Genomic DNA, 21,038 nt, shown 5'->3' with positions numbered 1-21,038 from the left:
TTGATTCCGTTAGTGTAGAGAGAGAGAGAGAGATATTATAGTTTTATAAAAGCCCATATATTATCTTCATCTCTCTCTCACATCGAAGCTCACAACTAGAAAGCGCGAATCGGTAATAATCTCTGTACTCGGTCAAACAATAAACTAAAGTAATATAAACCCAGTGTATCACTATATTAATGATCCTATCAGTTAATATAACATCCCTTAAGAATTTTGTGTATCGAGTTATAGTTATTACTTATTACACGACAAAAGTTGTATCACTTGTCTCAATTTGACATCAATTTGTTTCAAAGATCCATACAATTTCTTCGTTGAACAGATTATAAATTTCACTGGCCTTTCTAGGGTGTAAGAGTCGGTAGGTGTTTTGTGCATCAGTTTTCAATTAAACCGGTTTAGATCACACCTCTAGGGATTTTCTTTTCAGTGTTTTGAATTCATCGTTACTTTGTTACTTAATTTGCTTCGAACAAATAATTATATTTATAATTGCGAACGTTGGATATTTTTTTTAGGAAAACAATTTTTTGACAGGACAAAGGCTTGAATTTTTAATATGTTTACGATGTCGACCGCTATAACCTCTGAGCCTCGTAACTCATAACGTCCGCTGGGAAATTCACTAAGGCAAATAACATTATAATAGATATCAAATTGCTAAAATCTCTTTGAAAATATTTTAGTTCTGTCAATGTCGAGGTAAAAAAACTCGATTAGTAGTTGAAAATCTGGAACCTAGTTTGTATATTGAAAACAAAAGTGTTTGTTATATTAAATATACAATGTTGACGATAAATCAGATCTCCGATTGTGCGACGTCGCAAAAAGGTGAGCTCTAACGTCATGAAATTCGAACAGCCTTTTATTGTTAAATTTGAAGTGATAGGTATATTTAAACTATTAAAAAAAATCAATTTTATTTTTTGACAGTGACCGGTTTCAGCTTATTATCGCCATTTGGCATAATGACTGATGAAATTATTGCTTAAACTATGGTTTATATACATGACAATAACACATAGCAATGAAGATGAGAAAATCCATACCATTGTGTAAAATTCATGTTATCCCCACCCCCTCCCCAAATGTTATATCTAAGGAATAATTGTACCAGTCTGAAGATGGCTATAATGAGCTGAAACCGCTAAGGGTAAAAAATAAACTTTTAATTGTTTCAATGTATCATCATTATAATGGAATTTCACCACGAATTGTTAGTATCAAAAACAGAAATACAACTATTTGCAGCTCGCAGTGTTATTTCCACCACGGGTCATGGACCTTTGAAACCTGAGTATAAATGTCAGAAATAAATAAATAAAAAAAAAACAAATTGTTTGTTTCATAACATAACACAATTTTGTTAAATTAGAATAGAGTTTTCGGAAAATGAGTATCAAAATGTCAGGTAAAGTCGGGTAGTGTAAGTACATTAAAATGTACGTTATACATCATTTCCAATTAATTTTGTTTTAGCCGCAAAATATATCGACAAGAACCTACTAATATACATTGTACAATGTACATATTATAATTGCTTTGAAAAAAGCTACTCAGCCGTTTTGCAAAACAACAACAGTGCCAATACTTGCATAGAAACGAAACAGACTTCACAGAATATTGCATACAAACACACCTGTTACTAATAATCAAATTAAATTCATATAATATTATTATAATGTCAGGTCAATCAAACCACTAAAGAAAAGAGAAATCTTATCTCAAAATATACGCCTCAAATTAGACACTGACAGAGAGATAATCAAAAAAATATCTGAAGGCGCGTATTGGCAGGTTTAACCCTTTCAGACCTGAATTAAAACTGGCACAGGTAGAACATATCGATGGTTTATAAAAGTTGGTAGAGTTATTTGAAAAGTTTTGGTGTGCGAAAAAACGCTCCAACTAAAACTATCGTATTCAGTCTACGCGCACTGCTCATCGCGTTTTAATAGTGGAACACGTTCCGAAGAGATATTAGTACGAAATAGTGCCTCTAATTGTATGTTTATACCACCAATTGAAAAACGAAAACCGCCAATTATTATTCGTTCTAGATAGGGAGAGAAAAAATATTAAATCTAAGCATTTTAAAATATACACACGGTCCGAAAGGGTTAAAGGCTAATGTTACAAAACCATTTATGTGAATACCGCCGAAGAGTTCCAACTGTTCCCAACTATCCGGAGCTATTGGGACTATGACATCCCCAAACGGACGTAATATTGGGAAGTGGAAAGTCAGGATGCACCTGGCTATCTTGATCTAGTCATCAAACACGGCTAAAGCCATATAAAACAACATTTAGATTCTGAGCGGTGACCTTTCATGGGTGATATACTGAGAGTATGTACCATAAATCAGAGAAAAGCCGGTAATTTTTAAATTATAACTACAAGATATATACAATATACTCTTAGTGTGCCTTATATCGCCATGAATATAGGTAATAGGCCTAAAAATCGTTTGGCAAACGGACGCTCAATTTCAAGCCTCAATTTATATTTTTTATATGTTTTATGAACAATTTTATAAAAAAGTAAAGTTAGTCGAGGGAAACTGACACAAATAATCATAGTCATAAAATTGTATATTTTGAAAGTTGTTTCTTATATGCATTCACACATTTTTAATGAATAAATACATTTTTTAGTAGTTTACACTTATTTCAAATAGTATAAAACAAAATCACTATCCGCGTCTGTCTGTTTGTGCGCTTAGTTCTTCTAAACTAAGCAACGGATTGTGATAGGGTTTTCACTATCATGTAGAGAATTTATTTATTATAATATAGGGTTTTCCAATAAGAGGTGTTATTTTGAATAGCCCGCTATTTCGGTAGATGTTACTTTTGAAGCAGTCATTTTTTGACATTTGACAAGTAGAAACTACGCCATTAATACAAATGGAACGATACACGCTTCAACATCGCATTGAAATTATTAAAATTCACTTGAGTGAATCAAATGCAAATCATCTTGAGTAATGAGGCCCATTTCCACCGCGGTAGCTTCGTAAACAAGCAAAATTGTCGCATCTGGGGCTCGGAAAACCCATGAGTTATTGTTGAAAAGTCTCTCTATCCTCAACGTGTGACTGTTTGGTGCGATTTATGGTCCGGCGGAGTCATTGGACCTTACTTTTTCGAAAATGAGGCTGGAGCAACAGTTACGGTGAATGAATTGCGCAACCGAGAGATGATTAATGATTGTTTATGGCCGGAATTGGATGGTATTGATCTGGACAACGTTTACTTTCAACAAGACAGCGCTACGTGCCACACAAGCAACGAAACCATTGATCTTTTACGATTGAAAACCAAAATAACACCTCTTATTGGAAAAACCTGTACTTATCTTATCCTTATACTTATCTACTTCATATTTATAGAAAGTAGAGAAAATACGACCACCGGCGGGTGACGTCAGCTAGTATTTTTTTTAGTTAACAATTTTATTTTAATTCTACTCAAGGGAAACTAAAGGAAAAACTTAAATTAATACAAAGCATATTTTTGGTATTCACAATTTAAACCTATTTGTGGTAAAAATTAATCGAAAATATTGATTTAACATTAAGCTTCGCCTTTACCGCCGATTCTCGGCCCATTACAGTATTTCTATATCTATATTTTTATACACCATCAAGCACAACATGATTATCGTTGAAATTGAACTGCCACCGTATTTTAAGAGCCATGGTCAAGGAATTGAGAGAAGACCAGGCTTTTGAAATATGAACCATTCTCGGAATACTTTTTGCAACAAACTGTGGGCAGTAAACAAGTTCTTCGAAGTTTTTTTTCGCTATTCGTTAATCCGATGGCGAAATGAAAAGAACTCAGTTATTTATCTGAAATTCTGGACCTTTTCAAATGTCACGACTCGACTTGTGTTTAATCCAATAGTTAATGAATAATGATCCTTAAAATATTAATTGATTATGTATTGTAAATTGATTGACGTCCATAACAAAATCACGGGGAACGTTCTGCTTCGAACCAGATACAAATATTAAGGTCCGGGTGTTTGAACTCCCGTTGATCAAAGGGTACGTATACATTTGCGAACCGAAACGCGAAACGTACCACGAATTACGGGAAAGGAATGAGTCAACTGCAAGCGGCGTTTCGCGCCATTTGAGGATGCTTCGTTTCTTTCCCATAAGTTGGGGTTAATTTCGGCAGTTCGGCTCGCGGATGTATACGTAGCAAAAGGATGACACGGGCCTACACGGAGAAAACTTACTGATATAAAGTACTGTTAATTTATTGAAAAACTAGTCAAATTATTCGTTTTCCCGTGAAAAACGGGACTGCAGGCCTTTGACGAATGAATTGACAGAGTTCCTAACAAAGGATCAGTTAAAATCGAATGTTTTATGAGGACAGCGGAACACGTGTTACCGATATTGTCGCATTCCGTCATGAAATTTACTAAGAAAAGAACACGTGTTCTCCTATATTCTGAATGACTAATATTTTAACAGGAAATTGGCAAGTTTTCACTTTTTTAACAGGATAATTTTTCTGCGTGTAGAAACGGGGCACATTATTTAAAGTGGAACTCGTCAAGAAAATGAAAATGGCGCTGATCGTCAATTTGTGAGCATGTCAAATATTACAGGGGTTCAAACAACTAGACCTAATTTTAATAAAATTAATAGATTTTTTAAAATGTTAAATTAAGCTTACATATTTACTACAAAGTTTTAGAACCTAGCTTTTAAGCATTATATATAGCAAAATTTGATAATGCATTTTAAACTATTGAGGTGGGTAGGCACACTAAATAAATAAATTACTTTCAAGACTGTACAGTTACAATAAATTGAAAAAACTGCCTCTTACTACCGAAACTTTGTTTTGTTGTAAAGTTGTCAAGTATTTTTTGCTCATTATTAACTGTACGCAAAATTGCGCCAAAATAATCATCATAAAAAATACTTATTTCGGTTGTCTGTGCGTCCTGCGTGACTCTGGTTCAATGAACTCAAATTTCCTATGATTTAAGTGTCATTTTCTAAATCGGAACTGATTCGTCAAGAATTCGGACTATCTCGTGATTTTTCACGGATGTACGCTAGTAATAATAAATGATGAATCGTTGCTGTGGATAGACATGGCAAGATCAAGTGAATCAAATGCTTGAGGCAGGACGTGTCATTAGGCATAAAAGTCAGAATAACACAAGAGCACGTTTGTGTGCCAAAACAGAGTTGCGTGGCGGTCTTTCCTCTCTGACTACCCTTGTGGGTTAACGGCATGATGGTTAGTTAGTGTTGACGTGGGTACATGGAGAAAACTTACTAATATAAAATATTGCTAATTTATTCAAATCTGCCAAAATTATTTGTAGCCATGTTAAAAACGGGACTGCAGGCATTTATCGAATGAATTGACAGATTTCCTAACAAACTATTAGTAAAACACGAATGCGTTATAAGAATGTCAGAACACGTCAATTCTAATATTTTCACATTTCATTATTATATTCATTATTATCAGGATAAGCGCAGCTGCGTGAACACGATATAATCTGAATATACTACTATTATGTTAGGAAATCGCCTGCCATCACGTTTTTTAACAGGATTTTAATAAATCAATCATACTCATTTTTCTCCGTGTAGGATAATGTACCTACTCATAAAATGAATACATTATTTATTTGGCATTCCAACTTTTTGCGGTCTTCCCAGATGTTATCATCGGCAAAAAATAATAACATTAGACCTTAATTTAAGCGGACACGAGCGGAAAACCCCATTATTTGTTTTGTTTACACATACACCAAACAACAATAGAAAAATATATAACCACACATTACACTTCAAATAATAGAATTATTTGAAAAAACAAGTAATTTTACACCTGAGAGCATTCTCGCATTTATTTTTAGGACGTTCGATCTAGTGATGGACATAATCGAAATAAGTATCAACTCGATTTCGAAACATTTTAATATAGGTACCTACTAAGGTAGGTACGTACCTATTATCCAGAATATCTTTAAATCAAATTTAATACAAAATGTTATTATAAGGTTCTGCAAGTATTTTAGGTTTTGTTGTTGTCACAGCTGTTTCGGCCAAGTACCCAAGGCCAGTACCCAACTGTGGTTAGGCTACATTGAGAAGACTTCATTATTATTTACTAGCTAAAGCTCGGGCTTTCTACAGAGTTTTTCAAAATCAGATGTAGACAGTAACTTTTCAATTATTAAGTGAGAGATTTCCTTGATAACATCAACCTCAGGCAGGGATTTGATAAAAATATTTCGAAATGGATATTTCAATTCTCATCACTATGATTATAAGGTTCAAGGTTCTGAGTTAAGTGATATCATAAATTAGTAAAAATATCGGTAGGAAAAAATCATCATAACATTTAATGATAGGTTTACGCTTTGGTTAGGTTTATAAATAGATGTTGGCAATTTTTATAAATTAGATAATTCATTGGTATTGTGAGGTAAAAAATAAACAACGGGTTGCTTTAATCTCGGAAAAGGCTTTTTAGCTCCTACCAAATAACCGGAATTGAGAATGACATATTAGTTTCTTCTCGGAAAGGTTATTACGGCTGTTGCAATCGAAATTCGTCGCAAATAATATTTTTGTTGTGCAGTAAAGAATATTTCTAGGAATTTTATTCGAGTATTGTAAATACACATAGATCGTTTTTCGTAATATGAATTGAGTTTTTGCGACAAACAACATATTTTATGATTTTTATTTGAAAGGTTTTTAATGAAAACTTTGTTTTTTTTTGGGCATACGAGTAACACCCAGGCCAGCGTAAATAACTTTGAGAGACGTTTAACAAAAGAAATAAGGTTAATACTATTTAAATACCTATTTTATAAATTCTAATCAGCTGATCTTGGGTTCTTTTTACCTGTGATTCAGGTGGTATAAAATCTAATTTTAAATGTGGGAAACAGTCTGAAAATGCTTGTACAGGGTTAAACCAAAACCTCCTAGATCACGAGGCCGGGACACTCATTTAAAGCAGCCTCTTCACGTGTATGGGATTTTACAAAAAAATCGTTTTTATTTTTTTTTTCAAATTTTCCTTATTTGTTAAAACATTTTGAAATGTTTTAGTTAATTTGCCCGGTCGTAAATAAAGCGGGCAAATAAATAAAGTATCCTCGTAATATCCTGGGTTCTGGTTCTAACACTGCAAAGAGTATAACTATTCATTTTATTCACGGATCTACTAAATGTCAGTGGTGTGTCGGAGCATTAATAAAAACATAGTGACCACTTTTTATCCCTTTTCATAAAAAATTTGATCGTCGGAGTTAAGCGCCCCGGAGACGATCCATATCAATTGTCGATCGTTAAGTCGTACGTCATTTATACAGAACTATTAGTTTAAATTTATGGAATGAAAACTATTTAATATTGGGAAAAACAACTATTTTTATCTGCTTTACACTGATTTTCCAAACGGGTCGCATGCAAGTCAATAGAGCGCAACACACAATAATTCCCACAAAAACATCGCGCGGACGATTTCATCTAATTCGTTTATGTACCACAATGGTTATTCGAAGTGCATTCCATTATAGCGGCATAACACGCGGCAGTCATTTCCGCAAAAGTCACAAAAGAAAATCGGCGACATAATTGCATTTATACCTCGAAGCTTCAATGTCATGGCCGAAGCGGCCGCGACGCGATGCCATCTAAATATGCAAATGATGGATGTCCCTAGTTAAGGATGCAGAATAAGAAGGGGTCCACTATTTTCAAAATAAAATAATAAAGCAATTTGCTTCTAAATTATTTTGGTTTTTAAAGAATTTCCTGGTCAAATAAAATCAGTATTGCTGATTTATTAAAATCTTGTTAAAAACACGATGGCAGGCAATTTCCTAACAAATTATAAGTGCATTCAGAACATATCGGAACACATGTTATTGTAGATGCGTTCATCCTACTAAATATAAGTTTGAGACAATTTTTTTAGGAAACCTGTCAATTCTTTCATTAAAGTCCTGCAGTCCCGTTTTTAACAGGAATACGAATAATTTGACCAGATTTTTAATAAATTTGCAATTTTATATCAGTAAATTTCTGTGTACCAGGCAAAAAATATTCTCTGTCTGGTTCAAAAATAAGAAGAAAAATTAATCATATTGTAGAGTAAAATCGTGATTGATTTAATACTGCGAGTAGAACCAAAACCTCCTAGATCACAAGGCCGGGACACTAAATCAAATCAGCCTCTTAACTTTTATAGAAAACTCAAAAAAATGTATTTTATATTATTTTTTAAATTAACTCAAAACATTTTAAAATGATTTTATGAATAATAATAAATTGAATAGAATTAAAAATAAATACATCGATCCCTTATCTTCCCCTGAACCCAGCAAATGGTTTTAATATTATGTACAGTATGGAACATACATATAAAGATGCATTAAGTACCTACCGTAAGTTGTCTGGCATACGTTATGTTGTGTAACCACGAAATTACGTCGGTAGATTAAAAGGATAAAATAAAAACGTGTTTAGCCAGTAATGCACAAACATGTTTTACTTAGCAAGGATATACAAAGAAACACTGTTTTAATTAGTGTATTCTTTGTTTAATCCGGCGTGCGCAGTGATCATATTTTTCTAAGGTTTTTTCTGATAATAATAAAATATTCTGTAAAGTATGTTTTTCACAGTCAAAATTATAAGCGATATCCGAAAACTCGTAGTACAAGCGGGAAACTTGAGAATCAAAATCACTTTTGAAGTGGATTTTGCAGTACAAATTTTTTGATTTGTGCTTTGGTTTTCGATTAAATCGAATCCGAAGTTAGAATTTTTAATACAAATTTTTAAAAAGGTTGGTCCCTAGAGTTTTAATTTCAGCTTTTTAATGTATTTGTAAATACGTCGAAAGTAGAGTCGGCTTAGCTTAGTTTTAACCATTTAGTTGCAAAAAAAAATGAAAAAAAGTTTAGATAATAATATTATAAGATCGATAGTAGACACTTATGAAGCTTAAAATACCATAAATTATTTTGTTTTACATGGTATTTTTTTCCGATTTTAAGAAAAAAGCAACATTTTAGAAAAATAACAATATTCATGGTCAATTACAAAGTATTCCACGCTTGGAGCAACTTAGTTTATACACATATTTATGTACGAATCAGTAGGTACAGATTTGTTATCAACCAGACGAGACAGGCAATGCTTCCAGTGGCGGGGCGAAACTCACGAGCCCTGGGCAAACCTGTTAACTGGATCAGTTAGCCTCACTATTTCACGAAGTATATTACGCATTATTTTTTTTTATTTGCTACATTCCAACGGCAATTCTACATTTGTATTATTTCAATTCGAATGGCATCTTCAAATAATGATTTTAGTTCTTATAAGGCAATAAGAAAAGATAAGGAAAATACCTAAATACCTCTCTTTCTCTTTCTGGATGTATAGTCATAATAGTAACTGGCATAGTAGGTTGAATAAATTTTTTTGCTGAAATTATCTGAATAAGAAGAATCATAATAAAAAAATAAAAATTTATTAAAGAAGTTTGAAACATTCCACACAATAAATAATGTACACTCTAAAATCCTATAAGTCCATATAAACACTAGAAAGGGCAAAAACCAGTAGAATTTTGAAAACTTTTAATGTCCACGATATTTCATTAAAAAATGTTGAGAAATTTTTTCAGGTAGAATATTATTTTTCTAGGTTCTCGCATAAATATGGTGGAGTTTTATAAAGAAATAATACATTGTGGGATATAAACATTTTTACCAATTGTTTTTACTCGGTTTTTTATTTCAAATAAAATTTACACTGGATGATACATTTTTAATGTTATTTCAACTACCATGCTAGGGATGTAGGGATTCCCCTGTGTTATGGCGGGAGACGTTTACAGATTGAAGATTTTCATAATATACGTAATAGTTAGTAAATTTTACAATTCCGATTTAGTTCATATTTTATGTGACAAATAATAAGTTAATAATTATATATTGATAAGTATTATATTTTATACGAATTAAGTCAATTGAGGAATGTGAGAGATGTTTGTATGGAGATTAGAGGGTTAAAGTGTAGAATGTATGGGTGCTGTAATTGAAATTTATTGCAGGTGTAAGGATCCATAGAGTTATTTGTGTTGAAAGTATGGGGTTGAGTTTCGATTTTTAGGATATCCAGGAGAAGGTTGAAGGTTTTGGGAGCTAGGTAAGTGAATTGTCTTTGTGCTGATGTAGCATGAGGTTTGGGTACATTGCAGTATCGTTTGGTTATTTTTCTGGTGGCGTGATAGCTTGTTAGATACATATAAGATAGCTTGCGAATGCGGGGAGTTAGACTGGCTATGAGCTGATCCCAACGTAGATGTTGATCAATCAAGACCCGCAAATATTTTATATTGGTGACTTGTGCCAAGTTTGAAAAATTATAGGAAGAATCAGGTCTTGGACAGGAATTAATTATTTTTTTTTATTGTTAGTAGGTTGAGTTGCAGAGGACGGCTTTAAAAGTTGTATTTTACCAGTGCATTCACGAAGTCGAGGAAAGTTTATTACTGTCGGCGTGTATACTGGACGGCGGCCCATATTGCCAGGCTGGCTGCTAAGCCACTGACAGTTACATCAATGGGAAGCTGAATGAATGGAGATTGACATTGGAAACTAATAGGGCTATAATATACTGGTAATATAGCCGAGTAGCGAATTTCCCACTATTGTTGGTGGAGCACAATGGGACATAATAAAGCACGATGGGAACACTGGTGTATAATAAATCAATGGATGAGAACAATTATGCAGCAAAGTTTTCAATAAATCAGCGGAAAAATATTCACTCGATATGAAAAAAAATTAGGTGTTTTCTCGAATAAGGGTTAAAATCACTGTTAAAATAAATATATAATAATAATACGAATGCATTTGTATTTTTTTAAGTAGCCACTCTCCGCCATTATTACTTGTTCCAGTAATATCATCCATCAATATGCGGTTTATAATTTATTTTTTATTTTTAGGTAGGTACCGAAAAGGATTATTGGAGTCCAAATAAGAATAGTATTGGGTCAATACCTTATGCTACGTATACATACGCGAGCCGAACTACTGAACTGAACCTCAACTTATGGGAAAGGAACGAAGCAACCGCAAATGACACGAAACGCCGCTTGCAGTTGCATCGTTCCTTTCCCGTAATTCGTGGAACAGTTAGCGTTTCAGTTCGAGGTTCAGTTCGGCTCGCGTATGTATATCTAGCATTAGAGAAACAATATGTTAAATTCAATACAGGGCTGGCTCTGAGCCAAACGGCGCCTGACGCGTGTAAACTTTTGACGACCCCTGTCAAAGCCAGTAGAAGCCTAGGTAGGTGATAATAATAATAATTGGATGACAAAATCACCTCAAGGGCGCTGTACAAATTTATAATACATTTCTACAGTGATCTATGTTATTACTAACTATTTATAGAGATAATATACAGTACAATACTTACCTGAGGTAGGTCACTTGAGATTAACACTTAATTAACATTATCTAATTGTTTATTGGCGAAATTTAGATACAGGATTTAGGACTTAATTAAAAAATTGAATATAACTGGACTTTCTCTCAGGAATGGTATATTTAATTTAAGGGTATGACAGCTTAAAAAAGTAAGTTTAGTAAGTAACTGTAATCAACAATATTCAGATGATTTGTATTTTAAGGTGGCGCCGTTTTTATGTCAAATAATCTTATGGTTGATGTGTTAGGACTGAAAGGTATTATCAGCCAATTCGGCACCCGGAGCGGGCTGCTCCAATTGCGCCCGCATATGGCCGACCCTGATTAAAAATATTAACCCTGATTGAAAAGTAAATAAATATTTTCTACTTATGAAATTAATGCAGGCTTACCTCAAGGATCTGTGCTGCATCCCACTGTATTCTTGTTATTCTTTGACAGATTTGTTAAATATGCATTCACACATTGCAAATGCCGTGGATGACAGTACCATCGACAAGGATTATTTTTATGAAAGACCCATCCTCCAAGTTTTGTCATTCAAACAGGTTGGGAAGGGACATAAAGTTGACCACCAAGGTCACCTTAGGAAGATGCAAGTCTGGGTAGGGCCAATGTGTCGCATAGTAAAAAGGGTGAAATATGACTGATTAGTACACTTTGATGGAAGACTCCTCCTCATAATTAATATAAGTATTTCAGACCAGTTCAAGTGTAAGAGGCTCCATTGAACCCAAGTAATTCTGGCTCCCAAAAAATTTGATATTCTTCGAAAGTGTCTAGTTGCTGTTTCTCTGCAGATGTTAAGAAAACAGCTGTGCGGCCATTTTAATATAAAACTCAAATTTGGATTTGACGCCAAAATACTCAACCAAACTAAATATTTTTTAAATTAAAAGGTTTAGCAAATTTAAGTAAGCCTTTTAATTATTTGTGTTCTAAATTACAAAATATTGGCCATTAAAAAAGTCGTTTTTTTATGACTTTAGAGGCAACTACGGCAATTATTTGCATTTTACATTTAAATAGCTTACACTTGTATTAGATATTTGTAATACACTCTCGAGGTGTTCCTACTGTACAATGTGGTATGTTTACTAACTATGAATAACGTTAAAAATGTGTGAAAGATTTAAAGTTTATTTTTCTGATTTTGATCATTGTACTAAAATGGGTGGTAACGCAATATATATTATTAAGGGCCCGTTCCCACTTCTGTTTTAAAATCGGAGGCAGGTCCCGTTTTAAAAACGGATGCCCTAGTGGCTGTAGTGGATGTATGGAGCTGTTCACACTTGTCCGACACGATTTGAAAACGGATCCGACATTTTTGTCGGATGGATCGCCAGCGCAGCGCGTCTGTTTTCAAATCGTGTCGGAACACGCTCGCTCATAGTGTTCTATGGAGCTGTTCACACTTGTCGTCTAGTCGTTCCGGCAGAGTCCCCGCCACACCCCGACCCCTCCCCGCCCGCTCCCAGTCGCAAGGAAGCAGGCACACTGCGTGCTTGTATTTGGTTATTTTGTTAAGTAAATAAATCAAAACTACAATAATGGATAAGAAAATAAATCCCGAAAATTTAATACCACTGGTCGAAGAGAGAGTAGGTAATATTTTATTTTAACTAAATAAAAACAAAACACTTGGTGTACACAACTTTTGCATATCAAAATTTATATTTTAATTTTTTAAAGTTTACTTTTTTTTAAATTTTAAAGCTGAGATGCACGATGCACGGAAGAGCGTATTAGTTTAATAAACACATAATAAAAAATATTTGAGTTGTTATTGTTTTTTTACTTTAAAATATCGATAGCCTTTCTTCAGGACAAATGCACTCTCTCAATTTTGTATTTTGATATGTTAAGCTCTCTGAAACTCATTCCAGTAGATGGTTAAAGGAAGTGATAGACATTCTCTTAAGCCATTGCGCCCTTGAGGTGATTTTCTCACGGTGAAAACGGCGCTATATAAATAATCCAATAATTATTATTCTAAAATAATTAAAGAACTTTAGTTCATCACTTCTCAATTCACCAATTAACACTTGGAAAATTCCCACAGAAAATCATTCGGCTATGATTGGGTGTACCCAAAATTTTCTTTTTACTTTTTTCCTTCTTTTTAATAAGTACCACATGACAACAAGAGCTTCATCGTCGTCCATTGCGCACCATTACTGAAGAATGAGTAAATAACATGTTTTTGTTGAATCGACAATTTTTTTTTTCCGTAGAGTATGGTCCGTTTTTAAAACGGATCCGTTTTTAAAACGGAAGTGTGAACAGGGCCATTGGCCATCCGTTTTTAAAACGGGACCCGCCTCCGATTTGAAAACGGAAGTTGGAACGGGCATAAACGCTGCAGAGGAGGGTGGGCCGCCTGATTACCAATTCATCATTGATAGACAAAATATTTTCTCTAATGCACAGAGGAAATGTAAGCAAGCTGAGTCTGTTTTACAGGTGTTCCAATGGAGCCTGTTTGGAGAAACCAGCACCTTTGAACCCCTGCCAATCAGTTTACAAGAATGGAACACGCATTCGTTTGTATGCACATTCGGAAATTGTCTTTCCTACTTCATTTCATCAGTCAATCAGGCCTCTTCAAGACCCGCATTTACAAACCCCTTCCATCTGCCTCTCTGTGAACCCGCCACACAACTTTACCCAAATGGGTGGCGATATACATACAACTTTAGTATAACTTTAAAAAAATCAATAAAATAATATAAGACAGGCTTTCAAAATATTCTCATTTTTAAATTCCACTTTGGTAGAATACAACTAACCAAATCTTCAGAGAGAACACCATTTAAAAAAATGGACGAGGTGAAACATCCCTATGTAGGTAAACATAATAAATTGTAGTGATTATTGGTATAAACTATAATAAACACTGACCTGTTCTCGAGACTGCTTGTCATCAAAGTATGTTATGTCTTTTCCATTTATCTGAATGAGACCTGTTCCTGGACTCCGTATGGTGACATCTCCTCTGGCCGACTTCCTCAAGCATTCTAAAAACAAAAAAATTTGAATGCTTTTCCTAGACTTACTTCCTAGTACTATTTTTATATCAGTACTATTTTATATACTAATCCACAAAGTCCACAAAAATACAGATGCAACCCTAGCACAGCGGGCAGAAATAGGGACACATCTAGCACAGCGGGCAGAAACAGGGACATCTCTAGCATAGCTGGCAGAAATACTAAAACATAGTGACATCCCTTGCATAGAGAGCAGAAATACTAAAACATAGTGACATCCCTTGCATAGAGAGCAGAAATACTAAAACACGGACAACCCTAGTCATACCGGGCAAAATTACCAAAAAATGTACACCACAATGAAAACAAATTTTCAATCTTACGAATAACCTGAAAATATTTGAAAATCTCTTACTACCACCACAGTACGCTGAAAATGTTGCTTGTGTTGTGATGTCAAGTGCTGAGTCGGCAATATCGGTCTATAATAGGCGATAATAGAGATTTATTATTTTTTTTTTTTTTTATATTTACTCCACACAGGAGGCCCTGAAGAAAATAATTTCCCTCAGGGCCTATGTCATCTTTGGGGATGCTGTGTGGAGGGTCTTTTTGTGGAGAGGAAGGAGTGAACATGGGTCTTGAAGAGTCCCATGTTGTAGGAGGGAGGAAACACAGAGGCCGGCAGTTCGTTCCACAGCCGAGCTGTTGAACTTAAGAACGAATCGTAGAAGCGACCCGTTCTCATGTGACAAGTGTCAACTGTGTACAAATGTTGGGCGCGCGTTTGGCGTGTATCCCGACTACGCACCGGTGCCGAAGGGATCAATGACGCTAGTTCTTCAGAGCATCTTCCATTGTAATACCGATAGAACAAGGACAGCATACCTACCTGACGCCTGTGCTCTAAAGATTGCAGTCCGTTTGTTAAGATTGGGGAATCTATCAAACGGACCGCCCGTTTCTGCACAGAGTCAAGGGTTTTTTTTCAGGTATTTTGGGGCTCCGGACCAGAGATGGCTGCCAAATTCGACAGTAGGGCGCACTTGCGATTTGTACAGGGTGAGCAGTTGTGTACTATTAAAGTATCTGCGGGCCCTGTACAGTACGCCCAGCTTCTGAGAGGCCAACTTTACTCTAGCTTCGATGGAGCCCCCGTACCTGAGCTGGTCACTTATAGTTACACCAAGCATATCAATGGAAGGCCTGTTCGGAAGATTGCTTCCGTTGAAGGAGACTAGATTATCATTTGGATCCCTTTTAGACGTAATCAGACAGGATTGGGTCTTTGAAACATTAAATTTGACGAGATTATTTTTACCCCAGGAGGAAATACTCTCGAGATAACCGTCCATTCTCTGCTTCAAAGCCCTCCGAGCCGTTGGAGTTTGTGTGCCCTTTGGGGGCTTGTCAAACAAAAAGCTATCATGAACTGTACTGTCATCCGCGTAACAATGAATTGGTGCACATGTCAAAAGGTCATTGATGTATTATACTTTGTGGGAAATATGCCTTTGGTCAGACTGAGATTAATGAGGTGTAAGTATAGTTTATTATTCATCAATGACATTGTTGACCAATTTAATGATGTAGAAGTTCTGCTATTTGCTGACGACTTAAAAATATATAAAAGAATACGAAATGTATACGATTGTCAAATTTTACAAAGTAATTTAGAACAACTTCATCAATGGTGTGAACAAAATGCTTTATTTTTGAACATTCAGAAATGTCAAGTAATACGATTTTCCAAAACTCGTTATAATATATTACATGAATATACATTAAATAATATTAAATTAATACCAGTATCACATATTCGTGACTTGGGTGTAATATGTATTCGATGAAAACTTGTCATTCATTGAACACATCAACTATATAACTAATAAGGCTTTAAAGATGCTTGGCTTCCTTTGCAGAACTTTAACTGATTTTAAGTCCATAGATTGTATGATAACCCTCTATATTTCGTTAGTCAGAAGTCAATTGGAGTATAATTCACCTATTTGGTCCCCTTTATATAAAGTTCACTCCAATAATATAGAAAGAGTTCAGCACAAATTTCTTAAGTACGTAAATTTTAAGCTCGGAATTCCTATTGAGTACATTAATTATGTCAGTTTGATGAATCAATTGCATCTAATAACACTGTCTGACAGGAGAATTATTTCAGACCTGGTTGTGTTACACAGAGTCATTAACAACTTAATTGATAGTCCTGCCATCCTTGCCACTATTAAACTACATGTGCCGACTAGGAATACAAGACAAAATATAACATTCTTCTGTAATACATACTCGACCAACTATCAGACACACTCACTGACCAATAGGATGCATGATCTGGGCAACAAGTATGGGGGTGCTATTGATTTATTTATTGACTCCATATATAGAATTAAGCATAATCTACACCAACACTTTGTCGAATCATACAAATTAGAGTAGCGTTGGTAAATTAGTTTTAATGATTTGTCTTATATGTAGTGTTGTTGTAATTTCTTTTTTACTTTATGTTACTCTTACGTTTTACTAATATTGCTTCAATTTTTTAATATTTTCTCATTATACTTGTAATCACAATTTTACAAGTGTGTATTTTTTACCTTCTTTAAAATGGATTACATCTATTTACTGTCAATATCTCCTGTATAATACATATTCTCTTATTGTACTGCATCATGTATCACTTCTATGTAAAAGCCTTTTTAGGCGTATATATATATAAATAAATAAGTACATTTTCATAGTTTTGAGTATTTTTACAGGGATTTGGTCAAAACCTGGAGAAGAGCCGCCTTTCATGTTTTCTATTATATGTTGTATTTCGGATTCAGTAGTTTTTTTAAAAACGTGTAGTGTATTTCGGTTTTGTGTATTACTGGTTGCGGGTTTAGGCATGTGAGGCTTAGAGATTTTTTCAGCGAGGTTATTTCCTACTTTAGTGAAATAATAATTAAAAATGTTTGCTGTTTGTTTAGGGTCTAATAACCTGACAATATTTGAAAATCTCCTACTACCACCACAGAAAGCCGAAAATGTTGCTTGTGTTGTAATGGAGGACCAATTGAGGAATTGAACACACTATGCCTGGGTGGGACCCAAACGCGATGCCAATCTCAGCCACTGACCGGTCTTTGTATAACTGCTGTAATGTCATCCGATTTTAGAAAAATGCGTATATGTGTGTGTACGTGAATACCACCAAAAGCTGATAGAATGCATTGTCATCGACAGCGAGTTTCAGCTGGATCTGATGTCGGAAAGTGGGTTAATTTCCGCTTCAAAGATTTCCATTCATTCATTACCCCGAAAACAAAAGTGAAATTCAAATAGATATATTTAAAAAGGATGTAAGATATTTAATTATTTTAATGTTCATACCGAAAGTTGTTACATAAGCCCTTCCGGAGACGTCGAATTGAGGCTGTGCAATTTCAGAGGTAGTTTTTTGTCCAATGTGTCGTTTTCGGAAACGGTTCACAAAGTCAACGTATTTAGTTGAATAAGGCATTGCCATTAACCGTTCTATGGTAATGATGAAATTCTCATACTCCTTTTCCCTCACAGTTTCCAAAATGTAAATGTGAAACTCGTCTTGAGTCAGCCAAGTGTAGCCTAAATTGGATCTGTAAAATAAGATTAAAAAATTAGATTAAAATAATTGAAAAAAACACTTATAAAAGACAATCTTGAAATCATACTTTCGGTAAACAAAATCATGTATTCTTTTTCCATTCTGAATTTAAACTACTGAATTAAAAGCACTGATTTATCTATGAATGTAAGTACTAGTAGATAATACCAAAAGCTGTTATAATAATATATCTTCATCTACTAAAAGAAATATAACCAATCGAGCGATGGCGTGTTAACAAAAAAAATACTTGAGCGCGGTTTCCGCATGTTATATTTTGGATTCTCCATTAATACATATAAACCGCTTACTGTTGTTTAAAACGAATGAATCCACCTATATTCCATCCTTTATCCCATATTTTTAGTTTTAGAACCTACAGACAAGCCGTCATGTGTGACAGCTTTGTGGGACTGCATAAAACTTGTATCTTTAAAAATTTATAATAAATAAAAAAAAATAAAAAATAAAATTAAAAAATCATAAAAAAATAAATGGCCAAAGCCCGTCTACCTAAATTGGAGACCTCAATATGGGTAGCCATCGTTCGAATGAATGAGTCTAATATGAAGTTTCATCAATTTTATTGGCACTAAAGTTAATACTGAAATGTGAAAACTTTGTGGCGCCATTCTAAATTAAAGGAAAATAATCAACTTTGTTTACAAGATTATTTGAACAGTTGAGTAAACAAAGTTGATTATGTTCATTCTATTAAAAAAATAATATTGTTTTTTACATTAGGTTTTCAAAATTAATTACATAAATTTGGAAGAAAAAAATTATGAAAATAAATCCATACTCACATTACTTCCTTTTGATCGATGGCAACTTTTTTCTTTATCAATGCATCCTGGTACTTTTCAATATCTTTCATATGTGTCCAGATGTCCTGGAAAAAATTATATTTTTTAATAATTCAGGATATGTTTTGGCGTAGTCAATATCACAGCATCGGAAGCATCCATCACGGGAATCAAACCCAGGATCTCGTGTCTTACCAGTACAGGCGTCTTAATCACTAGACCATTGGGTTCTATATATTTATACGTCATATTTGTCGATCTCACATTTCAAACTCAGAATTATCTATATCATCTTGCAACAAATTTCCGATATTTTTGGTGATCTAATGAAATTGGTTTGTAACCTAACCTAACCTAGATGTCTCAGTTAAGTGAAGTTTCATAAATAGGTCACAATGGTCGAGTGATTAAGACACCTGTCTCGGTAAGACAAGAGTTCTTGGATTTGATTCCTAGTTGTGACCGTTATCTTTTCTGTGTCTTGTTCTGTTTCATATTTCATTTAGATTTATACTTATTATCTTCTTCTTCAATTATGTATTACATTGATAGGTATAACCTTCAAAATAAGTTAAAAGATAAAGTTGTTCCTGAATACAATAATTGTTTTGTAGAAATTCTAATAAGGTTTTCTACCCAACACATGGACAGCGAGATTTAAAGTAAGTAGTCACTTTAAAACATCATCAAGCTCAGATAAACACAGGAAATTATGACATTGAAATAAACATATTGATGATATTGAGTACAGTATCTATGTAAGCTGGAAGTATCTCCTTGTATATTTGCAGATCCAAAAATGATGTACTTATTGTGTACATATGTTAAATGCAATTTTAAAAATCAATTTATAAGAACGCTCCAGGTCAATTATAAGCTGTAAAGCAACAAAATTAATGTGGAATCCTCTTTTTATCAAAGTAAGTAATCTTGATAAATTTGTTTGTAAACACATACAAAGGGTTCCCGGGTTCTCCAAGATGACTGAATATCTATATAATATACCCTGAGGGAAATTATTTTCCTCAGAACCTCCTGTGTGTGGTTAATGTAATTTTTTTTTTACTTAAAACTTATAATTGCACTAAACACATGGTGGATAGGCCATCGATATTTTAAATTGTTAAATCATAATGTCTTACAAATAATATTTTAAAGTAGGCAGGTTTTCCGGTATAGAAAAGGAAATCGAGAGGCCTTCCAGATTCATCAAACTCTGCCGCCTTTCGGACAGGGAACACTTCGTGAGGGGGCTTCATAAGGGGCTTGGCCTTCTTGTCAAATATGGCGCTGGGGAAAAGATATTCAATGGAGCGCTAGAAACAAAACACAAGATTTTACATATCACTTTTAATATTTCTGTAATATGAGAGGCAGTGGACGTGGAAAGGAGTGTCATGAGAATAAAAAATGGTGATGACTTAGGAAGACATACAATTGAATACTCGGGTCGGGCAATGTCAAGAGTCAGCAGAAGAGTACAGACTTTAAGAAAGTGAATTAATGTTTATGAACAGCTATCAAGTTAATTTAAGCCCAAAATAAACCTAGTTGCAATTCTAAATCTTTCTCCAGTCACCGTTTTATTTCAACATTATATTTGGGGTAGATGTAACTGGGCACACAACGAATAAACACTGTGAGGTTATCTGAAATGTTACATTTAAAAAAATATATATGTGAATACTGCACGAGAGTAGCAGTTGGGACTAACCTAACCTAACCCAACCGTCTGGAGCTAGTTAGGTAGTTCAATATACCTAGAGTAAATATTCTAAGCAAAATTAAATGAAAAAAGTGTTTCTATTTGAACATCACGGATAGTGGGAATGACGGGGGTTGCTATGGAAGTTATACGTCTCATTTACTCTATGCTCGGTCAACTGAACAATTGAGATCCGCAGTCGGCCGAATGAGCAGACTCGCAGCCCGTCACGCAGTCGGCAATGTAGTTTTTTTTACATTAAAAGCGTCAATTTACACAAAATATTGATTATGGTAAAACCCTACTTAACGATGAAAGATTATACCATTGCTTTCCCTAACTTTTGCAGTACGACTTGTACAATAGCATGCCTGTCG

At 34.3% G+C, this 21,038-nt stretch overlaps 1 protein-coding gene across 1 annotated transcript in view; it reads right to left on the bottom strand.

Annotated features, from left to right (window-relative positions):
• Positions 1 to 21,038, bottom strand: part of mRpS9 (mitochondrial ribosomal protein S9) — a 107,338-nt gene that overhangs the window by 85,468 nt on the left and 832 nt on the right. Inside the window, exons 3-6 of the mRNA XM_089640105.1 lie at positions 20,099 to 20,272; positions 18,957 to 19,042; positions 17,898 to 18,142; positions 14,422 to 14,537 (exon numbers count right to left, since the gene is read on the bottom strand). Coding sequence (XP_089496231.1) covers positions 14,422 to 14,537; positions 17,898 to 18,142; positions 18,957 to 19,042; positions 20,099 to 20,272 — 621 coding nt within the window. The remainder of the gene's footprint in view (positions 1 to 14,421; positions 14,538 to 17,897; positions 18,143 to 18,956; positions 19,043 to 20,098; positions 20,273 to 21,038) is intronic.

Source organism: Hesperophylax consimilis, chromosome 15 (assembly GCF_061612785.1).
Source record: "Hesperophylax consimilis isolate HC1 chromosome 15, BYU_Hcon_1.0, whole genome shotgun sequence".
NCBI lineage: Eukaryota > Metazoa > Arthropoda > Insecta > Trichoptera > Limnephilidae > Hesperophylax > Hesperophylax consimilis.
This window is presented reverse-complemented; position numbering and strand designations above follow the sequence as displayed.